Source organism: Eutrema salsugineum, unplaced genomic scaffold, assembly GCF_000478725.1.
Source record: "Eutrema salsugineum unplaced genomic scaffold, Eutsalg1_0 scaffold_2, whole genome shotgun sequence".
Taxonomy (NCBI): domain Eukaryota; kingdom Viridiplantae; phylum Streptophyta; class Magnoliopsida; order Brassicales; family Brassicaceae; genus Eutrema; species Eutrema salsugineum.
The window spans coordinates 9,406,442-9,433,730 of NW_006256829.1; the positions used below are offsets into that span (position 1 = coordinate 9,406,442).

The 27,289-nt window shown below is 35.9% G+C and overlaps 5 protein-coding genes across 9 annotated transcripts; 1 reads left to right on the forward strand and 4 right to left on the reverse strand.

Moving 5' to 3' along the window:
- Positions 1 to 345: 345 nt before the first annotated feature.
- On the forward strand, positions 346 to 7,567 carry LOC18019386 (DNA ligase 4). Of its 2 annotated transcripts, none has more exons than XM_006401173.2 (26): positions 346 to 788; positions 875 to 966; positions 1,076 to 1,161; positions 1,249 to 1,385; positions 1,683 to 1,757; positions 1,882 to 1,973; positions 2,165 to 2,236; positions 2,327 to 2,406; positions 2,492 to 2,529; positions 2,621 to 2,627; positions 2,716 to 2,871; positions 3,085 to 3,160; positions 3,366 to 3,490; positions 3,581 to 3,674; positions 3,858 to 3,941; positions 4,179 to 4,274; positions 4,366 to 4,414; positions 4,553 to 4,640; positions 4,751 to 4,951; positions 5,145 to 5,270; positions 5,377 to 5,476; positions 5,572 to 5,677; positions 5,767 to 5,897; positions 5,996 to 6,157; positions 6,245 to 6,406; positions 6,529 to 7,567. In XM_006401173.2, the coding sequence occupies exons 1-26, from the start codon at positions 453 to 455 to the stop codon at positions 7,418 to 7,420; spliced, it is 3,663 nt and encodes a 1,220-aa protein (XP_006401236.1). In that variant the 5' UTR covers positions 346 to 452; the 3' UTR covers positions 7,421 to 7,567. The 2 variants fall into 2 exon arrangements, with proteins under 2 accessions (XP_006401236.1, XP_024012561.1); XM_024156793.1 differs by having other exon boundaries at positions 6,248 to 6,406; positions 6,529 to 7,420.
- LOC18019387 (transcription factor bHLH35) lies at positions 7,109 to 12,406 on the reverse strand. 3 transcript variants are annotated; one of them, XM_024156796.1, is made up of 5 exons: positions 12,209 to 12,406; positions 11,958 to 12,120; positions 11,630 to 11,851; positions 11,372 to 11,542; positions 7,109 to 7,358 (listed from the first exon to the last, which is right to left on the reverse strand). In XM_024156796.1, exons 1-5 carry the CDS (start codon positions 12,286 to 12,288, stop codon positions 7,314 to 7,316), a joined length of 681 nt encoding a protein of 226 aa, XP_024012564.1. In that variant the 5' UTR covers positions 12,289 to 12,406; the 3' UTR covers positions 7,109 to 7,313. The 3 variants fall into 3 exon arrangements, with proteins under 3 accessions (XP_024012564.1, XP_006401237.1, XP_024012563.1); XM_006401174.2 differs by lacking the exon at positions 7,109 to 7,358 and adding an exon at positions 8,114 to 8,499; XM_024156795.1 differs by lacking the exon at positions 7,109 to 7,358 and having other exon boundaries at positions 9,268 to 11,542.
- LOC112086713 lies at positions 7,834 to 8,194 on the reverse strand. Its single transcript, XM_024156069.1, has 2 exons — positions 8,145 to 8,194; positions 7,834 to 8,086 (listed from the first exon to the last, which is right to left on the reverse strand). Exons 1-2 carry the CDS (start codon positions 8,192 to 8,194, stop codon positions 7,834 to 7,836), a joined length of 303 nt encoding a protein of 100 aa, XP_024011837.1.
- LOC18018087 (probable inactive purple acid phosphatase 28) lies at positions 12,323 to 15,339 on the reverse strand. 2 transcript variants are annotated; one of them, XM_024156794.1, is made up of 5 exons: positions 15,096 to 15,339; positions 14,861 to 15,008; positions 13,864 to 14,285; positions 13,269 to 13,743; positions 12,323 to 12,460 (listed from the first exon to the last, which is right to left on the reverse strand). In XM_024156794.1, the coding sequence occupies exons 1-4, from the start codon at positions 15,273 to 15,275 to the stop codon at positions 13,285 to 13,287; spliced, it is 1,209 nt and encodes a 402-aa protein (XP_024012562.1). In that variant the 5' UTR covers positions 15,276 to 15,339; the 3' UTR covers positions 12,323 to 12,460; positions 13,269 to 13,284. The 2 variants fall into 2 exon arrangements, with proteins under 2 accessions (XP_024012562.1, XP_006401239.1); XM_006401176.2 differs by lacking the exon at positions 12,323 to 12,460 and having other exon boundaries at positions 13,013 to 13,743.
- Positions 15,340 to 15,623: 284 nt separating this feature from the next.
- Positions 15,624 to 20,182, reverse strand: LOC18018088 (protein SMAX1-LIKE 5). The gene is given in 5 exon segments (XM_024156783.1): positions 15,624 to 16,123; positions 16,125 to 17,174; positions 17,265 to 17,481; positions 18,402 to 19,723; positions 19,811 to 20,182. Coding segments are annotated over 5 exon segments (3,102 nt in total). The 5' UTR covers positions 19,913 to 20,182; the 3' UTR covers positions 15,624 to 15,712.
- Between the last annotated feature and the right edge of the window lie 7,107 nt (positions 20,183 to 27,289).

The window sequence follows — 27,289 nt, forward strand, 5'->3', positions numbered from 1 at the left end:
TGTATTATTGACATTTTTCTGGCATCAGAACTTTGTGCCAATCTACTATACTGTACATTTTTTTCCCCAGTTTGATACCTTTTTTTAAACCAATTCCCAGTTTGATACCAAATCTAAACAAAATCATGCAGTCTGACAGTCATTTGATCTAAGGCTTTGAAATGTTATGATTTTCTAGAAAATAATTGTCTTACATATTGGACTAAATTGATCGATTAATTAAGTTTTAGGGTAAATGTGTCATTCCGAATAAACTGGTACCGGGAGAGAAGAGTCGCTGTCAATTTTAACCAAAGTTCGTTCCTTTTAGGCCGTGCGACTTTCAAACGCGACTTTCTTCTCCGGCAAGCTATTGGCGACGCTTCTCAGTGTCTCTCCGACGGGGAATCAAACCCTATTCTGATCTAAATTCACTGTCTTCTTACGAAGAATCACGAATTCCGGTGAAGAAGATGACGGAGGAGATCAAATTCAGTGTTCTAGTGTCTCTCTTCAACTGGATTCAGAAGAGCAAAACCTCTTCTCAGAAACGCTCTAAGTTCCGAAAGTTTCTAGACACGTACTGCAAACCCTCCGACTACTTCGTCGCTGTCCGCCTCATTATACCGGCGCTTGACCGAGAACGCGGTAGCTACGGTCTCAAGGAATCGGTGCTCGCCACGTGTCTCATCGATGCCCTCGGCGTCTCTCGCGATGCTCCCGACGCCGTTCGTCTTCTCAATTGGCGCAAGGGTGGAACCGCTAAGGCTGGGGCCAACGCCGGAAACTTTTCCCTAATTGCCGCTGAGGTTAGGATTTCATTTGACTTTCTGGGTTTTGGTTTTGGGTTTTAGGGTTCGGATTTCGAAACGTTTTTGTTTGTGGCGAACATCAGGTACTCCAACGTAGGCAAGGAATGGCTTCGGGTGGGTTGACTATTAAGGAATTGAATGATTTGCTTGATCGTTTAGCTTCGAGTGAGAACAGGTCTGAAGATAGTTTTTTACATTTTCTTCATTTCCCTGTTTGATTCGATGGTTGAATTGGCTTGTAATTGTTTATCCTCGTATCGTGTTTTGAAATCTATGGAATGCAGAGCAGAAAAAACTTCTCTTCTTTCCACTCTGATTCAGAAGACGAATGCACAGGAAATGAAGTGGGTAATTAGGATCATTCTTAAAGGTAGAGGGGCTTTTCCTTCTTCTTCATACATTGTTTCCATCCTTTGCTTTCCATCTTCATTCAGATTTGTTGTTGATTGCTTTACAGATTTGAAATTGGGAATGAGCGAGAAGAGCATTTTTCAGGAGTTCCATCCAGATGCTGAGGACTTGTTTAATGTCACATGTGACTTGAAACTAGTCTGTGAAAAGCTGAGGGATCGACACCAGCGGCACAAGCGCCAGGTGTTTGCTATGAGAAATACTTGAATGCACGAACTGTTGTACATTTTTTTTGAGATACAATTGAGCTATAGAAATTATCTTAAAACTGATGAACATAAAGATGAGTGTGAAATTAGATCCTTTTATAATAGCCTGTCAGTTGATGATTGTTGTTCATTTCCATGCTCACCAAAGCATATGTCTTTTCTCATGTATCTGGCTGCTCAACCTTTTATTGTGTTAAATTCCTCAGACTTTGTGCCTGGTGTGTTGACTTTCTCTCTACTGGTGGTGGCTTGTTTGTTTCTTACTTTGTAGGATATAGAGGTTGGAAAAGCCGTACGACCCCAGTTAGCTATGCGCAGCGGTGATGTAAATGCTGCTTGGAAGAAGGTATAGTCCATCAACTCTATTGTTAGCTTACTCCATTTCCCTGTCCATTTTTTTTTATAAACATTGTCTTTTATTGGTGTTTTACTTCTTTAACCAATGCGTGAGATTTTCCCCCTCTTCATAGCTACACGGGAAAGATGTTGTTGCTGAATGCAAATTTGATGGGGATCGCATACAAATACACAAAAATGGGACTGAGATACATTACTTCTCTAGGTGAGCGACATCTCTTTTGTCTGCCCTGCTATTAAAATGTTTGATTAAAAAATTGATCTGCATATGGCTTTATGACTCTTTTGTGACTTAGCGGTTTCTGGTCTAATGCTGTAGTTTTTTCAAGCTCTCTACCGGTCTCTTTGTGTCACAGATAGGGAATTCGCAATTTACTTTTTATAGTGATGCTGCAGGAACTTCCTTGACCATTCTGAATATGCACATGCTATGTCGGATCTTATCGTACAAAACATATTGGCTGACAAGTAAGAATCTAGTTGCTGTTTATTTAGGTTCTGAAAGGTTTTACGAGTTTGGAAGATTTACATATACGATTTCTTTTCTTATAATCCTAGGTGTATACTTGATGGTGAAATGTTGGTCTGGGATACATCTCTTAATCGGTTTGCTGAGTTTGGTTCGAACCAGGAAATAGGTTTGGCATCTAATCAGTATCCTTATTTTGAAAAATATAGCCTTGCTTGCAGTAGATTTGATCCTTCGTGTCCTATTCTTCACAGCCAAGGCAGCAAGGGAAGGTCTTGACAGCCATAGACAGGTTCATTTGTGAAGTTCCATTTGTCTGATTTTATGATGCAACTTTCTGAGGATCTTTATAAACTCTAATGTTCTTTTATTTGCCAATGCAGTTATGTTGTATCCTTATGAGGAGATTTAATCCCCACACTCCAGAATCTCATGACGGAACCATTTTAGAGTTTCTTTTTCCTTGACCTTGTACTAGATGTTGCCTTTGATGTTCTTTATGTTGGAGATACTAGCGTCATCCACCAGAGTTTAAAGGAACGACATGAACTCCTGAGGAAAGTTGTTAAGCCTTTAAAAGGTCGACTTGAAGTTTTAGTACCTGAAGGTGGTCTCAACGTTCATCGTCCTTCAGGTAAGGACTACTAAGTCTAGCTGCTGACTCAGGAAAGTTCACGTGTGTCAGAGTTAAAATAAAGATAAATAAGTGATGGGATTTTTCTTTAATATGTGCTATGGTTTTAGAGTCTTGCTTCATTTTGAGTTTCTTTACATTGAAAACAGCTATTTAATTTCGTATGGTACCTCCACCACACATTTTACAACTAGTTAGCGTTACTTTTTGCAGGGGAACCTAGTTGGTCTATTGTTGCTCATTCTGCAGCTGATGTTGAGCGATTTTTCAAAGAAACAGTGGAAAACAGGTTTATTTTCTTATTCTAAATCCAGCTAAAGTTTCTTTTGCCACTATTCATAAATTTTTCAAAACGTTTGGATGGTGCCTTCTTGACCTTATGTGAACAATGATACTTCTTGTCAGAATATACCCTCTAGTATAGAGACTTTTAGTACGATTTTCTTCGCAGATGTGTGTTCCAGTATTTTTATTCAATTTTTATTTCTCCTCAGAGATGAAGGAGTTGTACTTAAAGACCTGGGATCTAAATGGGAACCTGGAGATCGTAGTGGCAAGTGGATGAAGTTGAAGCCTGAATACATTCGGGCTGGTTCTGATCTAGATGTTCTTATAATAGGTGTGCACTTGATATGCTTACTTTTCCTTGTTCAAAAGTGGTGTTCTTCTCCCATTAGATCTTATGGGGGATTTGTTACATCTTTACCAGGAGGATACTATGGCTCTGGGCGTCGAGGAGGGGAGGTAGCACAGTTTCTCGTCGCATTGGCTGACCGGGCAGAGGCGAATGTGTATCCCAGGCGGTAAGTATTTCGATGGAGTCAGATGTTCTCATAGACGTTGAATCAGATTATCAATAGAAACTACTGGAACAGTCTTTAGAGAACTTTGAAAACTTTAAAGCTTTTCTTGTCATCAGAATTGGTAGTTGTTTGCCTTGACATTTCAGGACTAACTATCAATAATAAGGTATTCTCTTCCTGCAGATTTATGTCTTTTTGTAGAGTTGGCACAGGACTTTCTGATGATGAGCTTGACACTGTTGTAAGCAAACTGAAGCCTTATTTCAAGTAAGAGACGGAATCGTTTACTTCCTTTCTCATTTCATTTAAACAAAAATATATATAACAATATGGGATAAATTAAATTGATGTAAGAAAATTCTCCACTATAAGATATATCTCACAAAAAACAGCTACATGTATTGTTATACATCAAAACTAGATGGTTTTTTGGTCTAGTATTTTGACAGTTGAGAAAACTGCCGCTTTCTATACTAGTTATCACATATCTTGTTTGTGTTTCAGAAAAAATGAACACCCAAAGAAGGCTCCACCAAGCTTTTATCAGGTCACAAATCACTCAAAAGAGAGACCGGACGTTTGGATTGAAAGCCCGGAAAAGTTTGTTTCCTGTCATTTAGCCAATTTTCCTCTACTGACGCAGAAAATCCATATTTAGCCAGTCGTTGAATATTTTTCCTGTTTGTTGCAGATCAATAATACTTTCCATCACCAGTGACATTAGGACAATAAGGTCTGAGGTATGTCTATAAGATTGAGAATGTGAAGATTTGTCAGTAACCTCTAATATTTTTGTCTTTTATTCGGTATCAAACAATACAGATTTGTCGCTTATGATGCGTATGCTGTATTCCATGTAAAACTCTGCTTCTTTTCAGGTGTTTGTTGCACCTTACAGCCTGAGGTTTCCTCGTATTGATAAAGTAAGATATGACAAACCTTGGCATGAATGTCTCGATGTGCAGGGTGAGTATTAAAAGAATCAAACAAAGTGTCCAAGGTTCCCATTTTCATGAAAGTTTTGAAATAACCGATTTCCTTCCGCTTTATTCGTCCGGCTGATGTTTACTTTGCAGCTTTTGTGGAATTGGTGAACTCGAGTAACGGCACCACACAGAAACAGAAGGAATCTGAAAACACACAGGACAATCCGAAAGCCATTAAATCCTCCAGGAGAGGAGAGAAAAAGAATGTCTCTCTTGTCCCCTCTCAGTTTACTCAAACCGATGTATCGGATATTAAGGGCAAGACCTCAATCTTCTCAAATATGATATTTTGTATCCTTTGACATGTTTCAATATTGAATCGTCTTCTCTGGCCATCCTCACCAGGGTACTCTTTTCTTGCTGATTGCGTTTTCAGTAATTAGATACCTTTTTACATGGATAAGTACTGAAATTGCTTGAACTTGCAAACTTTGATAATTTTGTCATACTCCACTCTTCGTTATTTCCTTGACAAAGCTAACAGATTTTGTTAACCTGCCTCGGTCCCATTCGCTTGATACTTTCCACAAAATGGTGGTTGAGAATGGAGGGAAGTTCTCAATGAACTTAAACAATTCAGTGACTCATTGCATTGCAGCGGAAAGCAGTGGTACATCACTTTCTTACTTTGACATATTGATTTCTTAGCCAACCCTTTTGTACATGTGATTACACTTTGAACGATAAAAGAGCATGACAATGAGATAATATTTCAGGAATAAAGTATCAGGCATCAAAGCGTCAGCGAGATGTCATCCACTTTTCATGGTTCTTAGATTGTTGTTCACGAAATAATCTGCTGCCTTTGCAGCCAAAGTGAGTCCTTGCAGCATTATCTTATGGTATAAGCTGCTTTAGGTTTCTTGTGCTATTGATATCTCGTCTAATGAAAAATTGCCCACTTCTCGAAGGTACTTCCTCCATCTCACTGATGCTTCAAGGACCAAATTACAGGATGAAATTGATGAATTTTCCGATTCTTATTTCTGGGATTTAGACCTTGAAGGTCTCAAACAGGTATCCATCTTGAAAATGTTCTTTCACTTCTTGAGATCTTTTATTGAAATCATATTATCGAGTTGCAATCTCTTTTTCTTCGTTTCCAGGTCTTAAGCAATGCCAAGCAATCAGAAGACTCAAAATCCATTGAATACTACAAGAAAAAGTTATGTCCAGAGAAAAGATGGTCCTGCTTCTTCGGCTGCTGCATTTACTTTCACCCGTATAGTCAAACATTGTAAGGCTTCTCTTGTTTTATTAAGTTTTTTAAAGATGTCAGTTACCTAAAGCAATACTCATCATCATTATCCTCAATGTGTTATTTCTTACTTGAAGGAGCACTGAAGAAGAAGCCCTGTTGGGAATTATGGCTAAGAGATTAGCGCTTGAAGTCTTAATGAGTGGTGGTAAAGTTAGCAATAATCTTACTCATGCGTCACACCTTGTAGTCCTTGCTATAGCAGAAGACTCTTTGGATTTTACTTCAGTTTCAAAAAGGTATTCCACAATTTCTGAGTTTCTACTATTCATTTTTACAATGCATCATAATGAGGATTAAGGCTCTGTTCTCTGGTCTTTCTTTAGTAGTTTCAGCGAAATGGAGAAACGTCGTTTGTTGAAGAGAGGGCTGCATGTTGTTAGCGCGCACTGGTTAGAGGATAGCTTGCAAAGAGAGCAAAAACTGTGTGAGGACGTCTACACTCTGAGGCCAAAGCATATGGAAGAGTCTGATACTGAAGAATCAGAGTGAGTCAACAACACTTTTTGATGAGTTCTTATCTACAAATGAAATATAAATTAGTCTCTCATCCATATTAGGGCTTGTTAGTAGAAAAAGCTTCTACTGATTTTTTCTCTGTTTGCTTCAGTAATTCCGAACATGATACAACGGAGGAAGCTTCCTGTGGTAATGCTCAAACCGAAGAGCCAGCTTCCTCTAAAACGGTTAGAGGACGGTCAAATGCTCGAGCTAGTAGTAAAAGGGGAAGGTCTTCTACAAACTCACTGCAACGAGTACAGAGACGCAGAGGCAAGCAGCCTTCTAAGATAGGCGGAGATGAAACTGAGGAGGGTGATACTTCTGAAGAAAAGGTTTCAACAAGACTCAGTGATATAGCAGAAGGCACAGATTCGTTAGGTGAGGCTCAAAGAAACTCTAGGAGAGGAAAATCTGCAAAGAGAGGAAAGTCTCGTGTGGGACAAACCCAGAGAGTACAGAGATCACGAAGAGGCAAGAAGCCTTCGAAGATAGGGGGAGATGAGTCTGAGGAAGATGATGATTTTGATGACAGAAAACATGAGTATGCAGAAGCGGAAGAGAGTAATGCAGCTGGTAGATCAGTGGAAGACAACAATGAAGAAACCCGAGAGCCTGACGTAGCAAAGTACACAGAATCACTGCAAAGAGACAACACAGTAGCAGTTGAAGAGGCCTCACAAGATTCTAGAAATGCAAATACTGAGATGGATACGAAGGAGAAGCTACAAATGCACGAGGATCCAGTACAAGCTATGTTGATGGACATGATACCGAGCCTCAGTCTGAAAAACACAGAGACGTCAAACCGAACCACCGGGGAAAGTAGTAGATTGGCTAATGTTTCTGGTGAATGCGAGTCTTCAGAGAAAAGAAAACTCGACGGCGAGACTGATGCTACTTCTGTGAACGCAGAGGAAGATGCAGACGCAATTCCTCCTCCTGTAAAGAAAAAGAAAGTCAGCTACCGAGATATTGCAGGAGACTTGCTTAAAGACTGGTAAAAACGCTGCCGTTTCAGACCAGGTAGCGAAACTCTGAAGTCTGAACTCCTTCATGTACATATATGTTGTGCAACTCTAAAATTCTCTGTATTGTCTCCTTTTGTTCCTAAATTATTTTGTGCGCTGCGCTATCGAAGAGTTTTCTTTTTAATCGTATGAAATTTTCATCATTTTTATTTTTATTTTCTTTTAGTTGTTCTACCTTGTTTCTTTACAAGAAAAAAGACCTTGATTCTATATTGAAAATTGAAAAGTGCACACTTGTTTAACAGTGCGAATATTGAAAATTAAAACATATACAAGAGAAAACACTAAATGTATTTTTCTTTATCTTCTTATTCTTATGTTATTATCATTTTGTTATTAGATATCTTTCGAATTTTTTTTTTTTTTTTACGTCTAATTCACCTTTATTAGTTATCAAAGTTACAATCGTTAATTACAGTATGTTGGAGGAATCGAGGACAAGTGTGGTACAATGACCATTGAGTATTACATAATAATGCTTGTTTAGCCAACATATCTGCGCATTGATTTGCTTCTCGGTGTCGAAAGGTGAAGCTCACTTCGGAGAACATGGTTTTCCAGCTTTTGATAGCCTCTATGTAATGGTGGAGACGCAAATTATTTCCTTGCCCATTGATGAGTCGGATAATGGTTAGATATCTTTCGATTTGTTAATTTTTCATTAACTTTTTTTTGTTAAGTTTTTTCATTAACCAACCTTACTATTACAATTGCATTCTCTAGCACAGTGAAAAATATGAAGCACATCTCTTTTTCTTTTTCTTTTTCTATATGGACAAATATATATACCATTCCACATCCCCAAACAATGCGTACGATTATTATAGACATTATATAAACCCAAAAGAAGTCTTCGTGATGGACAAACAAAAAGAAAAGAAAGAAGAAATTGAAAAGAGGCCATATTATTCATTGTAATGACTAAAGAGAGAAGCCAAAAAAATTACTTAGTAATGAGAGTCGATGCTCAAAGAGGGACTGTGAGTTTCGTTATAAGCTCCTATTCCTGTTTCTATTTTTGACCTCAACATCTCTTGTTCTTCTTCATCTGCCTGTTCAAATGAAAACATAATAATGCGACAGGTCCCATTAAAGAAAAAAGTGGCCACGTATTATTTAATTAGCAATTGTGATCATAATCTTATCTCTAAGATCCCATAGTTATTGACTCTTTATTTATTTTTATTTTTTCTACGAGGCCTTTGATCGAATCAGATATATTTTGTAAAGTCCAGACAATATATGATGTATTTGGCAGAAATCAGTTATATTTTATCATAAGTATATCCCATTGTTATTTAATTCGAGCGGTTGAGCAAAATTCATATCAAAGCAATCAGATTCTGCTTACCATAGATAATATATTATCTTTAGCCAAATGGACCAAATTCCAATGAATGTGGGACCAAAAATAAAAAACTAAAACAGAACGCAATAAATGATTGGTCGAGACCGGAAGCTTCCGATATGGCACCATTAGACCAGCTCCAACGTGGGGTAATATGGGGTTCATCAGGGGTTTATTGGGCATTTATGGATTTAAAAAAAAGAATAAAAGTCCAAAATTGAAAGCATCGCTGTTTTGTGATGTATCTGAAACAGCGGTTCAGAAAGGGATAAATTGGCCACGTGTATCGTTTTTACTGGGTGAAACAGAAAAGAGGGAGAAACTAAAATTTAGGGGTATCGGATTTTTTTTTCTGGAAAACATTTGCTCGTTCTCTTTTTTTTTTTTTACGACCGAAGCTCTCTTTTTGGGCGATTCAACTTGTCTTCGCGATTCCGGCGATTTTTCCAAGATCGAAGTGTTCTACGACTCCAGTTCGAAGGTATGTTATCCAAGCCTTGGTTTTTTTTAATTGAATAGAGTTTTTATTTGCGTTCTCGTCGAGTTAGGGTTTATACGATTTAGAGAAATTTGGGGCTTTTTAATCTTTGGTCTAATTACGGGTCTTAGAGGTCATGCGATGGTCTGTCTGATCGGGAAGTACTCGTTTAGGTTGAAATTGCATGGATTAGTTTAGGGTTTTGTCGATTTAGGGTTTGCAGATTTAGGAAAAATTGGGGTTTTTAAGTTTTCTTGTGAAAAAGGGCTATCGGTGTACTTTGAGGGTTGATTTCGATTTTGATTGCGAATATGTGAAACCCCAACTTGAACTAATTTGCGAGTGAATTGGATGATTCATAGTTGATATGGTTTGCGATTGAAATGGATGATTCATGGTTAGTAGTTGATATGGGTTTACTGTTCGTTTGACGAGTAGTCTATGCGTATGAATTCTGATTCTTGGTTTTAGGTTTGAGTATTGCAGTCTCGTTTCGCAATTATAAAAAAACCCAGCTCTTGTTTGGGATAAGAGAAAAATTGGGAATATTATGTGGGCAAGCATCATTCTGCATAATATGATCGTGGAAGACGAACACATTGGATATAATCTAGTTGATACAACACAATACGAACAAGGCGACGTTAACAGAAGTTCTCAGGTGGATATGTCGTATTCTACATATATGCCTACAAAAATTTAAAATTTGATAGGCAATCGCGAAGAAGTTCGACATTCAGAAACACATGATAAATTGCAAAAAGATTTACTTGAACATGTTTGGCAGAAATTTGGACATTTGGATTAATTTGTTTTCTTGTGTTTTAATTATATGTAATGAATAAGTTTGTTTAATCTTTTTATCATGTAATTTTATTTATATGTAATGAATAATTTATTTCAGATTATAATATATTAAATGTGTAAAATTGATTTTCAGAAAAAAAAATTTAATAAAAAAATTATTAAAATAATCCAAAGAACTCTTTTAAGAGGTTTAGGGTTGGACACCAAGTTTTTCATAGAGTTTATCCAAAAAAAAATTCTCAAAAAAACTAATAAAAAAATCTGATGAACCCCTCAATAGGGTTCAGGATTGGAGATGGTCTTAGTTACCTTTCCATTAGAAACATTGGAAGTATTACCACTAGTTACTAGAGAAGAAAACATCAAACATTTTAAAAGCTTTCAACTACTATAACTTTTATATAAATTGGCAAACAAAAGAAAATTGAATTTTGTTTGACAATCGACAGTTTTGACGGCGAAAATTAAAAATATACTATATTAACTTATTAAGTTTTCAATATCATGCACTTCACTTGATGACCAAATTTACAAATAAGGCCACACCGTTAAGTGGCCAACAAAAAAAAATGTGTTGACTATACCAGACGACCAAACCCAAAATATAGACTAAGCCGAATATTTTCTACTAATTTAATCATTAGTTTACTCTATGAAATCTTGCTTTAAATCAACCAAAAAGGTCCATGTCGTTTATCAAATCAAGAAATTTTGCATTTTGGAAAAGTATTTATATTTATTATTTCAGGTAAACAATAAAGTAATAACACAATCGCTCATCGCCAGCATCACGAATAAGACATTTAATGCTAAAATAATTTGGCACGAGCAGAGACTTAAAACCACAGAAAATCATCGAATGATATTCCAAAATCTAGAATAAGAAATTCGACGCACGGTTTACACAGATTAGGAAATATATTACAAAAGCTATAAGAAAACTTGAAAAAACAAAAGCAAAAAAAAAAACTTATTTTCACTATGGTAAATTTATTTGAGAAAACAAGAGAAACATTATATCGTGCGATTTACATAATTAGCATTCGATGATGGAGGCTTTAAGAAAAGTTAGCTAAAGTAATCTATGTATGATTGAATGCTTCCTTTTACTTTTTCTTGAAAAGTCTACTATCCAGTTCTTGACTAATTTCAATCATTACTTGAAATTAGTAATCAACTAAATTCCAAAATGAAGATAGAGAGAGAGAGAGAGAGAGAGAGAGAGAGAGAGAGAGAGAGAGAGAGAGAGAGAGAGAGAGAGAGAGAGAGAGAGAAAGAGAGAGATGCTGACCTCAATAAAGAGAGTATTGAAGATCATGCCAGAGAAAGAGGTGAGACTGGAAGTGAGGATTTTGAGATTCAATGACTCAAAGACTTCACACAGTTTCACCATTGTGTCTGTCCTCTTGTTACATGTAACATTCACCACCATTGTTCTCTCTCTCATGAATGTTACCTTCAACTTCAACCACCCAAAACGACAATTTTTAAATGAAAATTATTTCTTTACTTTATGATCCAAGGTGAAAGTAGGAACCCAGAGACTTACATCGAGAACTTCGATGAGAGAACGGGAAGAACCAGTATCAAGCTGCTTCATCTTCTTGGATGTGACAGGAACCAGTAAATCACGATCAAAATCTTTACTGAAACTCAGACTACTCTTTGGAGTAGATTCAAGTTCTCTGATCTCAGCTTCAAGTTTCGTTTCTTCATATTGCAACCCTTGTATGTAACTAATAGCATCTTTGATTATTGATGCTTTATCCATCTACCAGTACAAAGAAAAAAAAAAACAGAATCCATAATAAGCTTGGATCTTGGAATTAGAAGACAAACAGGTTGGAGTTTCACAGAGGGAAAACAACAAAAAGAACCTTAGTGATATTGGGAACAACTGATCGGAGAGCGAAGAGTCTCTGGTTAAGTTTCTGTCTTCTGTTTCTCTCCGACACAATATTCTTTGAAGCCGGCGACGAAGCCGCCCCATCAGGCGAACTCGAATCATACGACCCAGAAATGGCTTCCTCCAAAGGCCAGCTTTTAAGAAAAAATATCAAAATCTCAAGTGTTTCTGGGAAAGTAAGCAAGAAAAAGATAGAGAGAGACAAGGAAAAGAAGAAAGAACCTGTCGTATTCAAAGTCTTCGTTTGGGAGGAAGGAACTGGGTTCCCAGTAATTGTTAATTTCTTGTTCGATACTCTCCATTTTCAGACAAATTTCTAATCAACTTTTGTCTGATCGTTTATGTGGTGTCTCTTGTCTCTCTCTCGACCTGTGAGCCTTATATAGAGAAGTAGAATGAGAATGAGACAGACCAAAGTCTCGGGAGACAACAACGTAGATTTCCAGTTAATTACACACCGGCGTTGTATCTTTACTGAAAGAAAAATAATGTCAATTATTAGTAGACAATAATTGCCCAATAAAAAAATTGAAAAAGAAATAAACACCAGCATTATTTTCTATATTAGGATATGATATTCGGCACGAGGGCTTATTCATATAGTCTAAATATTCTGGGACCTCTGTTGTCAATATCTACAGTGTGAGCACTAAAGAAATTTGGCCCTTAAAAAAAATTCATATAATCAAAATTTTAAAAATATGACCAAAAGAAAAAAGAAAAGAAAAGAAAAATGCAGAAACATAATTTATTTAAGTCGAGCTAGCAACAAAATGACAAAAAATGGTGAAACAAGCAATTACCAAACAGAAAAATAAGAACTGATTTTGATTAGACAATCAAAATATTTGTAACTGACTATACCCAACAAATCGAATCATATGATCTTAATTAGCTAATAAAAAATACCCAAATAATTTTTATTGAACATGTCAATTAAATGTTTCATAATTAACAAAATGAATATAATAGTCAAAGAGATCACACCAAAACAACACCGAAAGAGCCGTTTCAAAGAACCCCAAACGAAAGGGTGTTTCATTCACATATGTTTCGTCAGAAATGGTCCTAACGAAAGATGATGTCCCTAGGCCTAGGCCCTAGGGACCGAATTTTGTGACCATCTGAAAAACGTTTTTAAGAATAACAGACCCAAATGTATCAAGTGCAATGCATGTCGTTATGTTTACATATAATCCAAGCCTAAACGCAGAGACTCAGAATTTTCTCACACAAAACATCAAAAGATGGGCAATCATGAAGAAAGAAATATATAACTTACTTGCCTTGTCCCTTGGTCACTTCGGAAATGTGTAGGAAGCTTCCCATAAGACTTGTTCGTCTATCTTGCTCAAGTCTTCATCATCTAGACGTTTCCACGTCTTGATACGTTCAACTCCTGTCCATGTGTCTCTTCCTTTCCCGAGCTTAGCCTCTATCACTCTTGCTCTTCTATGCCAATATGGTCTTCCATAAGCATGGTATCCAAATCCTCCACCGTAACAAAACCATACCCCTTTTAGATTTCCACAGAAATCGTTGACATGGTCGTGTCCTATGAACGCGGCTTTTACATTTCCCATGGACACAAAGGTCTTTAAGACTCCTGATTGAACGATGGAGCATGCTACACCCTCCTGAAACTGACCAATAAAGGGTGTGTACCACAGATCACGAACTTCCGGAATTGGAATGTGGAAAAAGGCTAGCGCTGAAGGAGGATCACCGGTAAAGTTTACTACGTTTTGGTTATGACCCTGTTTAGTCAGTGAGTCTCTTTAGAGGTTAATGAATCTTGACCAACGTGTAATCATGATCAAATATCTACATATGTGAATATTTCCCCAGTTGTAATAAGAAATGCATAATCCCTTTACCTGTTTGGAAGTATCTTGAAGCCAACGAAGTTGAGATTCCTTGATCCATCCATATGTTCGTCTACCTTGGACTGTTTCTCTATCTCCACTATCTAGAAAAAAGAGGTCAAAGATAGTGTTATTTGACAGCACCGAACCAGGTGCACCGTGTACTCTGAGGCGGTAATTCCCAAATCCATCAATAGATCTCAATGCGCCTCTTTCAGCTTGATCCGAGTCATCTTCGACAGGTGGATTGATCTGAGAGACAGAAAAATCCATAAGAGAGAGGAAAGTCATCAGTTCTTCACGGTTCATAGTGGATTCCTGGTCATGATTTCCTAAAATGGCAGCCCATGGGATTCCATATTCAATGGCTGGACCAATGGCTTGAAGAAGAGATTCCGCTGCATCAGTAGTGCTTGATCCAAATATAGTATCCCCTAAATATCAACAACATAACCACACAAGACTTAGTGAATTGGCTGTACCCTTCTTTGACACATTATCCCTTAAAAGTGATATACAAAATTGGTGAAAAGATTTTCAATGAATTGGAAGAGAATCGTGAATGACATGTGTTTGCTCATTCAAATTTCATCATCAGTAAAAAACACAGAAACCTTTACTTCCATCAGTCATAGATTTCTACAACCAAACATAGATCCCTTAGCGCAATTATAAGCTTACAAGCTATTCAGTTCACTTGTAAACAAGAAAAATTAAAAGAAGTCTAAATATGAGATACCCAAATTTTGTGCAACAATTTCCACATTTGTATACCTCGTTCTTAGTATATTTGAAGATCAATTAAGAAAAAGGAAATAACCTATAACTATAGCTCAGTTCAACCCAAAAACTTTTCCCTCGTGCTGTCACAGAACATCAAGGAAAAATTTCATGAAAACCAATTATCATGAAAATATCTAGAAATTAGAGAAACATGACAAACTGTACACCACTGAATAAAATTTGAACGAACAGATTCTAGTAGATTCTCAAAGCAAAGACAAATTACCAGTAAAGGCGATCAAATCGGGTCTCTCAGCTTCAATCATCCTTCGAAGGAACCGTGTGGTATTGAGATCAGAACAGTACTCGAACTCTGCATCCAACACATCTCTGCATCGAGTAATACTCCCCATTCCGTAATGCATATCCGCGACCTGTAACAACCCAAAGCGATGTCGATCAAAATCCAATCAAATGCTAGCGAATTGCACGAATCGGAAAGGGCAAAACATAACCAAAACCTGGAGGATCTTGAAAGTGCCATCATCGCGGAAGCGTAGAGGAAGATTCGGAGACCTTTTCAGGCGGATTTTGTTGTGGTTGATGTGCAATTTGTGCGAGATTAGGGTCTCGACGATGTAGAGAAGAGAGATAATTAGTGTTGAGTAGAGAAGAGTGTGCTTCCAGTTTGCAGAACTCATTCTCTCTTCGTTATTCGCCGATTCGCTAGACGGAGAGATCGATGAATCCTCCCGACTTTCTAAAATTTTTGATTTGGAAGTTTGTTTGTAATCGCGCTTTGCAATTAGCGCGCGTTTAGTGGATTTCAAGTCGCAATTAATGGCGTTTTGAAGCCCATTGGGCCTTTTTCTCACATGCATCCCATTGGATTGCTTACTAAATTGGTGAATTTTGTTCATTTGACCATGTTGTATGTAATAGTTATTTTCGCATAAACTTCTACACTAATGAGCGTTTTTGCAAAAAACTAAAAACAGTTTTTGTGGCCAAATTTAAAACGCGTTTATATTACATGAAAAAGAAACGAGTTACACCAGTCAAACCCCCACATTAGTAATGGAAATTTTACATTCAAAAGTAAAATAAACGAAAAAACGAAAGAAATTAACCGAAAGATCTATTCGAACTTGGAAACTTGGACTTTGTTCGGAAGACATGTACCCATGTACCCACCAACACCCCCACCATATTGTTTGTTGTTGTCAACTATACCCCCAAACACCATCCTAATTACACCCGTATCCTTTTTCCCGCCCTTTTTAACCGTTAGTAACCCAGTTTGAAAAACCTCCTTTAACCAACTTTCAAACGCTCCGTTTTGAACGTAATCACTGCCGCAAATCTCCTCCACTAACTTCTCCTCCACACTAAACCTAACACCCCCAGCTTCTTCTTCCCCCTCCGGGAATACCTCCCTGAAAGCCGCCGTTATCATAGCCTTTTCGATTCCCTGTTGATATGGCCGGTTTAGGACAAACCGGTTTTGAATCCGGTTTAGAAAATCGCTTGAAGAAATCTCCGTCTCTTCCCTCTCCAGTTAAATCGCTTGTAATTGGGCTGATGTCTCCTTCTTCTTCAGCTTTTATGTTCAGATCGAGATAAGAACTGTTGAAACTCGAGAACCCTTCCTTCTTGATCCAAAACCCATTCTCCATCTCACCCGCTTTGAAATTCTTACCCTCCTTAACCGATAAATCAGACTCCGGTTTTCTCTTTCTCCCCACACTCTGTCCCGTGATCTCCAAACCAATCTGCAAAACAGAGTCTCTGTTTCTCGCGTTGTCTTCCTTTGTCAAAATGAAGATCGCTTGACGATGATGATCAGTTCCGGTTTTGATCCTGCGATTCTCCTCAAACCGTTCAGCAAGGAGTTTCACGAACCGGGAATCCGCCGAAACGATGCCTTCGATCAAGAACACAACCTTCTCACGATTCTCCAATCCACAAGCAAGAAGCCTTTCCGAGTTTTCCTTTGACTCGCTGCCTTTCTTCTTAAGGTCAATATGAACAAGAGACTCGAAAGACCCGAAAACAGATTCAGATACAGTACGAGCTATGCTCTTCTTTGACGCTGTGTCGCTGCCTTCTATCATAATCCAGCCATCTTTCTTCTTCAACACGCAATCCATTAAACTCTCAGCGATCAAACGCATTGTCACTGTTTGCCATGGAATACTCTCCTCCAAAGCTTTGACCAGATCAGCCATCTTCTTCCTCGTCTCTGTTATGGAATCTGATCGGAACAGTGAACGTCCCAAATCAAGAGTGATCTTCACGTTTTCGTTGTCATCTTCTGCATCATTGATCGATTCACCCTTCTCGTATTCGTTTCCACCCAAATCAAACTCAATAGTGCAAGAATTCTGACGTCGGAATTTGGCAATCGAGTTTGTGACTCGCTGACTCGGCTTTAACCCCAACGAATCAATCAAAGACGACTCGTTTGATGATCCATAAGGCAAGCCATATGAAGAGTTTTTGCCCATCAAACTCGATTGTCCTGTCTGATTACTCGTCCTCTCTTGGTGTAGATGTTCACAAAACCTATTCCATTTTCTCCTCAATCCCATTAACTCATCCTACACCACAGCAAGAACAGGAATTAGATCTCCAATTCACTGCTGAAACGATCTACTAACGGCCGGTAGATATAAATTAAAATATTCTACCTTGTGTGGAGAATTGTATCCATCATGGGATTGTAGCCAAGAAGGCAAGAGCTTCTCTTGATTAGCTTTAAGGGCTTTCGCTTCTCTCTCAAAGCTAGTAACACACTCAGGACAACAACTTAGAACAGAGCTTATTGTCTCTTCTTCCTCAGCTTTATTATAACTAGAAAAGGACTTTGTTGCACTGACATTACTCATGTTCCTTGCCTCATGTCCACTGCAATGAACAAACGGTAAAAAAAGAGATAGGTTAGTGGCGTTCGCGTAAACACCGTCTGAAAAGCCAATAAAGTAAAAAAGCGATTTTGGATTGTTGTTAAAAGAGTCCTGTAGACAAGAAGACAAGATGTTTCCCTAATATAGGACGGTCTCTTAGCTTTCAGACATAAAAGAAAACTTGAGACTAATTAACCAAAGTGGTAAAAGGGGTAAAATCGTCCACACATTGCTACAAAACAAAAAACAAAAACAGAAAATCAATAGTTTCAACTTTCAAGCTTTACTACTATCTTCTTGTTGCCGGAATATTCTCCACGATGTTTTCAAATTAATGTGTCTACAAGACCATTGAATCTGAATATAATGAGCATTGAGCACCTAAATGATTACTCTTAAGCATATTATATATATCTGATTTTTACAGCTATCTTATTACTACCTATCTCCACATCTTCAAATCCAAAAAGCCGGAATGGATTTTAATCTGTATAATTTTTACCTCCCTTTTAGCCACACATAGGTGGACTCCTATGAAAGTCCAAGTTATAATAATAATTATGGTATAATGTGTGAATGGACAGGCATAGACACAGAGGGTTTTGGCTTCAATGAGACACTGATCTGAGTAAGTCAGAGAACAAAGACAGACTCTAAAGGGACCATTTTTAAGTAACCTCTGCAAAAACACAGCATTTTCAAAAAAGAAATTATCTAATTATTATTTTTGAACTAGACATAAAGATTCGTTTTTTTTGTAAGTTTAACATAGATATACTAGCTAGTGTCACTATCTACGCAAAACCTTTTTGACCAACATCACAAAAAGATGTCACTTTTGGGAAATAACTGACTGAAAATTTATCTTTTCATAAAAAACCGTAGAGTAATTAATGGTAAAAAGTAAGAAAAAGAGTTTACCTTGTCGCATGAAGGCTTAACCCAAGATTAGCAGACGAAGGGACAGAAACAGGATGAAGAGCCCACAGTGTTTCTAGCGAAGGTTGTCTCATTTGACACCTCATGTATGTCTGAAACGAAGCTGTTCCCATTACCCAAACCCTCCTCATTTTACAATCATCATCGTCTAATTCGTCGTTATATTCAGCGATTAACTTCCCAATTTCCTCAACAAGATGATCCAAAGGACTGTAAGACGAAGAAATCTCATTGGTTCCTCCATTGTTGTTGTTGTTATTGTTAATCTCTTGGACTGTCCACCTTAAGTCACCAGTGAAGATAATTACATCTTTGCCACTCGTTGTGAGAGAGACGACTTTCTTCCTTAGCTCCTTCATGTTCGTCTCCACGTCTTCTCTCCTCATAAACTTTGACGCCATTGGTGAAAACTGAAACTTGACGAAATGGGTTTGCTTCAAATCCCCGATTTGATCGATTTCTCCTCTTTCTATCCTCGCCATTAGCTCCGAGACAAAACCTTCAGTGAATGAAATCGAGTCCCCAACAATCACTGGATTCTTCTTCTTCGTTTTCTTCCTCAGAAGAACATCGACAACGAGTTTCAAATCGATTTCTCTAAGGCGTTGATGGTGATGAGAAGAGGAGGAAATCGAATGTGGGTTTTGGTCGGGAGATTGGTTTAAGAAATGAGTTTGCCATAAAGCGAAGCTAGGGTTTATAAAGTTGAAATCTTTAGGGTTTTGGTAGTGGTGAAATCGGTTGATGTTGCTGTGGTGTTGTTGCTGTTGATCGGGAGAATTCGGAGAAGAGAAAACTCCGACGACTGAGCCACCGTAGAAGACGGAGGAGCCGGAGCAATCCTCGACACAGTTTTTCACGGCTGTGCTGTTAAATCCAGCTTCCCTCATGACCCGACTCACACTCGGGTCATCGAGAATGGATATAACCAACTGTTCAAGCTCCACTTTAACAGCAAGCAACTGCGTCTGCTGCGTTTGAGTTTGCGTTTGCTGTTGTTGTTGTTGCTCGATGCAGCCTCGTCTCTGGTGAGCTTGAGCTCTTTTGAGTGCAGCGACGAGAGCGTTTGCGAGAGAAGGCTGACCATGGAACATAGGACCAGGAACAGTGGGAAGCCTGTTGAGTGCGACATTGAAACAAAGCTCGAGAGCTCTGCATTGAAGAGGATGGTTTTGGTTATGGTGAAGACGAGAAGGGGCAAACTGGTAATTAGTTGAAAAACCAGGGTGAGATTTAATGCAGGCCCTTCTCAAAAGACTTGTCCTTGATGACAATAATGTAGCTGCAACATGGAGAGGAGTGACCTGAACAAAAATAAATAGACAAAATAAGCATCAAACAAAATAAAGTTGGAAGATTTTTTTGAAAAAGCTTGAAGATTTTTAAAAAACCTGAGCATGGCCTCTTCTCCGAGCTAAAGTGAGAGATTGCTTCAAGACAGAAGCAGCCTCTGTAGTGAGTGTCTGTTGAATCGTATAACCACCTGTTCGCATAACTTGTAAACCCTAACCCTAACCCCCCACCCCCACGTTTTGAAATTGAAAAACCTCTCCTGAAAGCTTTCTGGTGTTCACTGAAAAACTTCTGATTCCTCCTTTAACCACACACCCCAAATAAATATAACCCAAGTGAAAGAAGACAGAACAGAAAAAGAAAAGGAGCTTCCTTTCTTATGTTTGGAGACTGAAGAAGAAGATAGAACCAAAGAGACGAAAGAAGAGAGGAACAGATCTAAGAGAAGAAGAAAATGGAGAGAGAGAGAGAGAGAGGTTTAAGAGAGTTTTAGACAGATAAGGAAATTAGACCAAGCTGGTTCCTTTATACTTATTTCGTGCTGGGTTTTCTGTTCCTCTTCTTGAATTATTTTTGAATTTTTAAAAAAGTTTTTATTTATTTTATTTTTAAAGGGGTTTTTGATCTCATAATGCTTTTACTTTATGATGGGTTTCTTTTTGGACAAACGAGCAGCTTTTGTATGCTTTTGATTTTTGCATTTCACTCAACTTTTTTGTCTTTTTTTTTTTCTTTCTTTCTCCTCTCACTTAATTTACAGTTGCAGTGCAGCTTCAGTACCATTTTGCTCATCATGTCTCTTTTATTTTTTGGTAATTATTAGGGAATTAGAGCATAGAAAAGATACCTTTTTTTCAAAAATAATTTACACGTCAATATATGCCCAGCCATTAAAATAATTAATAATCTATAGGGAGTATTATGTTTGGTTTATAATTTTTGGTGGAAAACCTACCGTGTTATTATTATTAAAAACCAAAGTTAACAATTACTTAGGATTTTTTCAGAGATATGAGAAAACAAAACGTAATTAATTTATATAACGCATGCTAAAATAAATTAATTAAATGGATGCATGGGTCTGTATATTATTAACATTGTAAGATAAATTTTATATTTGTTCTAAAAGGAGTAATAGAAAAAGATAAGTTTTATTTATTTCATAGTTAAGACGTTAGTCTCTTTTTTGCATTGATGTGCGTAGGAGTGACCAACAAAGATCTTCTCGATCTTTTTATGAATATCTTAGGTTGGCCCTAAAAAGGTTATTTAGAGTCTCATTTGTTTAATCTCCAATAAAGGCATATTAAAATGATAAAATATTTATTGAGAATGTATCATTTTATTGTAATAGTGAAAATCAATTAATTACAAGAAGGACAAAAGAGAGGAATGGACTCTCTCTCTCTCTCTCTCACGCCAATCCTAGGAGAGAGACAGCATTTCATTCCCGGAATACTGCAAAAGCAACCTTCTGTCTCATCTCTCTTTCTCTTTTGTTTATATCATAAAGTCATTTATTTTATCTAAACTTCAATCAAGCTTGGTCTTAAGTGAAAGCTGTTTAGTATTTTAGCGAGTTTCAATAAATCAACCGCATTTTCTTTTCTAAGTAAAAAATAAATCGGTACAAATGAATCTGTGAATACTCTAAGTAAATATGGGTACTCGTACCCATTCGAGTTTGGGTTCAGTTCTTTCAGTTTCGGATATTTGGGTATTAGAGGTCTATTTAATATAAATCGTAATTAATAAAGTAAATTTAGATTGGTATTGCAAATATTTTTGTAAATTTATGTAACATTTAATTTTGTTAATTAATAAATTTAAAATTTCAACACAACTTTTTCAAAATGTGTGAAAATCACAAACTATATATACAGTTTATTAGTGTAAAGAAATGGAGGAAGTATATATTTAGAGTTGTTTGATACAAAATCCCAACAATATTTTACCTTAAAAAACCCAACAACCCACTTTAATTCTTCTTTTCCCACTAACTAAAAAGAGCTAAAAAGAAGGAAAACTAAGAATGCCGCCCAAAAATGGCTTTAGAATAAATCTTTTGTTAAGTATATGTTTCGAACTTTGCATATTGGTAATGACGAAGTAACTACTATAATATATAAATATTTTGTAGTTTTCCAAAAAAATTCTTACTAATTATTCATTTCTTAAAATAAAGTAAACTAAAGGGTTTTGATTGAAAAAGCGGCTAAGGGGACCAAGGTTAAAATCAAATGGTTGCCCGCAGATCGCTCGAGGATTGGTCTGTTTCAAGCAATCTCTTGCTTGCCCACATTAGATCATGAGAAAAATCTCCCACCAAACATTACAAGAACTCCATGGAAGTTTTATTCTAAATTGTTAGATAATTATTTATAGTCGGGTGATTTAGAAATTAAAAATCGGTTTTTAAACCATCAATCTAATACTACAATTTCTAGATAGCAGTTTCCATGTCGTATTTGTTATTATTCGTATAGGTTTTAATACGGAATACCGATAAAAATTTTGAGTTCGTTGAAGGACAACATTCGAACACAAATGTGATTACTATAAAAGCTAGCAAATTAGTGAGCAATTTTAAATTTGAATGATTATACTTAAAATGATTAGTAATTGGTTTGATCATGGTATTAAACTGTTAATAGACTCCTCAAATGAATATAATGTGTTTTTTCTCTCGACTATTGTGCAAGCACACTATCTTCCACTAGCTACTCTTGCTTTATTTCATAATATACATATCTCAACTATGTAACGGATCTTATTGAATCTCTTTTTGGTCAAAATTTGAAAAAGAAACCTCATGGTAAAAGGGCTTTATTATATTCTCTACTTCAATATATATATAGTCTTCGTCTATGTGCATAATTATGTAATTTAGTTTAAAACCACGTGGTAAAAGGACTTTGTGCTTAACCCCACCATGCATATGTTGTTTGACCGATAAAGAAGACTCATAAAATTAACCAAAGAGGATAACAAGAGTTTAACATTTGTGTTAAATTTAGATTAAGTCTTTACAAACTAGGGCTTTCTTGACAAGGTCCTCGGTTCAAGTCCGAACCTACCAAACTATAGGTCGAAGGTTCAAAACTCTTTGATTACAAGGAAAAACGGCGAGGATTTGCTGCATGTACCATATGTGATGGAGTGATGGACTGATGGTTCTTCGAAACGCTAAGTAAAAAGAATTTTAATATGCTTGAAAGGATCTACTGTTTTTTTTTCTATATAATGCTTGGTCTTTAGGATTTTTTTTGTTGTTGCGACATTCAAGTAGTATAGAGAACCCAAATCACAGAAATTATCAAACGATTAGGAAACACTCAAGGTTCCTACTACATTCAATCAGATGTTAAGCAGCACTAAGACATAGTTAAGTTTGCGACCGACCAATTTCTACTCTAACACCCAAAAAAAATCCTAAAATCATCTTTAATCTTGTAGCACTAAGAATTTCACAAACTATCGTCTATCGTTTTCTAAGCACAAGAACAACCAAGACCTTTGTTAGAAGCTTCTCCATATTCATCGTACCACCATGCAGGCATGCACTATCTTCACATTTGTTTATGAATGAGTCCCTCAACGCCTTCGCTCCTAGGTTTTTGTTTCTTTGCTTAGATCTTAACTCTACCATATGGTTGCAACAAAAATAAAAAAGAGAAAAAAAATATGCACCATAATGTTTTATATGATGATTTACCATCAACACCATCAACAGATCATTTCCATAATGACGTGCCAGCATTTCTGAGTAATATTGCTTCAGCTCCAGCGCCAACCTTCGCAGGCAGGTGCCAGGTATATACGTACTCATCGAGTTCTTTCAAGATCAATTGATTAGTTTAGTAATGCATATATAATTTGGGCTGGTGGATCTAAAAACATAACTCTAAAGCTAAACCTACAATTTCTCGCCATATTCAACTTAAACGGCACAAAATATTTGTATTGTGATAGTTAGATCTTTTGAGGTCGAAGCTCAATCAAAATATCTGTAGTAGGATGTGAAAATGATAAAAGCAGAGGTGAGATTAATGAAAATGATCTCCAGCCCCGATCGCACAAGACATCAAAGGTACTAGGACTCGTGAAATATTATCAAACAACCTCTGATACTTACATCCTAGTTTCACCTCTACTATACAAGAACACCACAACGATTTCTTGTGCAAGCTTCTTGAAAATCTTATCAGTACCACTATTTCCTTTATTTCTTCTATCTTTTCTCTCTCTTGCAAGCCCAAAAGACAACTCTGTTTATTTTATTTTTATATTAAGACAACTCTGTTTATTTTATTTTTATATTATATAATTAACATTTTAAAAAAAAAATATTAGCAACAATATCTGATTTATTTGAAGTTTTGGGGATATATGTGAGTTTTACCTCACGATTCTAATAATAATTAAAAAACCATAGTACAAAATGCTAACCAGGGCATAAAAAAAAATTAACTTCATAACAAATGCAGATAATCGAGATATGTTTTATGATATCATACTCGTTCTCATTTTCTAACCTTAAGTCAAAAATTTCGTCTAGAGTTGAAATTAATTCATACCAAAACCAATAACCAATTAAGTGTTGCTTTATGGTAAAATATTTAATATGTGGAATACCTCATGATTAATAGCAAACACAAAAGAAAATAATTAAGAAAAAAAAGGCAAAGAGAAAGCTAAAGATTTTGGTTTTACATGATATAGCTGATGAATATTGGGGCACTACTTTTCTATTTGTTTAGTGTAATGATCATAACTTCTAACTTTTGTGTCATCAAGAAGCCAATAAGGGTCTAGTTATGGTGGAGAGAGTCCAAATCATTGGGGAATAATATTCCCACAGGACCCATATAGTGAAAAAAAGATCAATTTAAACATTAATTAATTAAGGCTACTCTATTTGCAAGGAAAGTATATACTGTTAGAGATAGATATTGATCGAAAAAAATGCAAATGAAGTATTCTTTAACACCGATATGGAGCTAAAGTGGCAACTTTTGGAGTTCGAATGATTTGGTTTGCATTTTGCCTTACATATTTCCAACAATAGTTGGAATATATATAGATAAAGATGACCCTGTCACTGCAAATGCATCTTAAAAACTGAGTGTATAATTTAAGCTATATCAGCAACTTCATCCACAACCGAAATTATACCAAATTCGAAGATCAATCGCTATATACAATCGTTAAACTAAGAACCCATGTTTGTATATATTTAGATGGAGTTAGTTTTGATAGTTTGTATTTAAATGAAAAAATATACATTTTTTTCTTGCGAATGTTTTAAGAAAACCAACATTTAACAAACTTTGAGATTGAAACTTACATCGAACATTGCAAAATATATGTTACATATATAGATATATATATATATATTATAAACTTATAATTATTATTCATTAAGAAAGAGTATGAAAGTTAAAAACACGTTTAGGTTAGCTAGCTAGCTTAATGATCAAACCAATAATGTTGAATTAAAACACGGTGTATTGTTTGGTTTGGGTTGGATTGGTGAAGAAAATGATAACGAGAAAGAGCTTCCTTTTTTTTTAAAAAAGGGGTAAAAATGCATGGGAGTGAAAATGAAAGCACATAACTTTAGTTTCATTTTATACGGTTTCCACTAATTTTTTATTGCATTAACGAATAAAAGGCGCACCTTTTCTGGTTTCTGAAATATATTATTACTACTTACTTTTTATCAGAACAACATACATATACATAACAGATATGAAATGTAATTCGTCTTAATCAATCTGTTAGCTAGATAGTAATTACTCATGTTAAAATTTTCGGTCTCAGGCGGAAAAAAAAAATTCTGTCTCGGCCCTTTTTACAAAAAAAAATACATATATATGTTAAGTAGATATTCATCAACTTCTTCCTCATTCGAATGTTGATTTTCACAAAGCATCTGCACTATAAATTAAAACCACAAATGTTTGGAAGCGCATTTATATTATAATTGTTCCGCTGCAGGCTAGAACAGTCTATATTAAAAATAAAAATACAGGAATAAAAAAAGAAATCATTTTAATTTTCACAAATATAATATTTATGTATATATATATATAATAATATATATGTGTGTGTTATAAAAACAAAACAGTTAGTAGAAAAATACGTCATCTTTACGAACAATTGATTTTAAGACCCATGCACGTTATGATCTATATTGATAATTCTAGTTTAAGGTGGAGTGGATAAGACTTACGAAGATTCCTAACCTCCAACATACATTTCTCTCCTTACCACGAAAACAAAACCAATTTAAACCTGAGAAAATCGTTTTCTTCTCTCCTTCAGTTTCATCACTACTAAAGTAGTTGATTCCGTAAAGTTCGATTTTATAGTAAAATTAACATTTCACTCAAAAAAAACGTTCACAAAATTGTGTCGACGACATGTGTTTTTTTTGTATAAATAATTTAGAAGAATGTTCGTAAAACAATATTTTATACTCTGTAAAATTAAATAAAAATAAATTATTTTTTGTCAAAGGTACAATAATAAAAATAAAGTATATATATATAGATATTGGTATGTCATGAAAAAAAATATTGTATCTCTATAATTATCTTTTTTATATGAACATATTTACCAGCTTATGGTTGCAGTAAAAACTAACTTCAATAATATTATGGACACATTAGTGCATAAATGAACTTTAAATGTCGATTTAACACATCACTTTGTAATATTCTTTTGTATCTAGAAAAAGGTTACCGCGTATATCAATGTAAAAGATAGAACTATGGTGGTATCTAAGAAATTGGATGTGAATAACTGTCTCGCAAGGTAGTAGACTAACCGGTTATTTTCAATATGATAGAACGCACGTGCTTATATAACATTACGCATTCAATAGTAGAAAAATTCACAGTATTTATACTTTGCTACGTACCACAGTGAACAGAATATCTAAGTATATAAATGTCGAGATTAGTATGTGTTCATAATAAATAAATATCCAAATAGAGATTAGGTATGAGATTGTCTAGATATAATATGAGAAAGGAAAAAACGCATGTTAATTTTATATGAAAAGGGCATTTTGGTGTTGATCGGATCTAAAGGAGAGAGGAGTGATCATTAAAGTATTAAAGGCGAAGGGGAAGAAAAGTAAAGAGAGAAGGTTAAATCGAAGGGATAAAAAAAGGCAAAAATAAAGTGTGTTAATTATTTTTCTTTGCCTTTCCTTTCAAATGTTAATGCTTTTCTTCTTTTGCATGGAAAAGATAAAGAAATTATCCATCATTACTCTCTCTTTCTCCTCTAATCCCAATGAAGCTTGAATCTTGATCGATCAACCTTTTATAAGAATTGAGTCTACAAAGGAACCCACCGGATCAAAAAGAGGGTTTGATCTTTTGTTGAATAGCTGAGAAACTCCAAAATAGAACGTAAAAGGATATAAAGAGAGAATTAATTAAAAGTAAAACTAAATGCGCAAGAAGAAAACGTGTTCTTGATGACCTATCAGTTTGATAAACAAATGATCTTTCAATATTAATTAATTTACTAAGTTTAAGTAATTGACATTGTAATCTAATAAG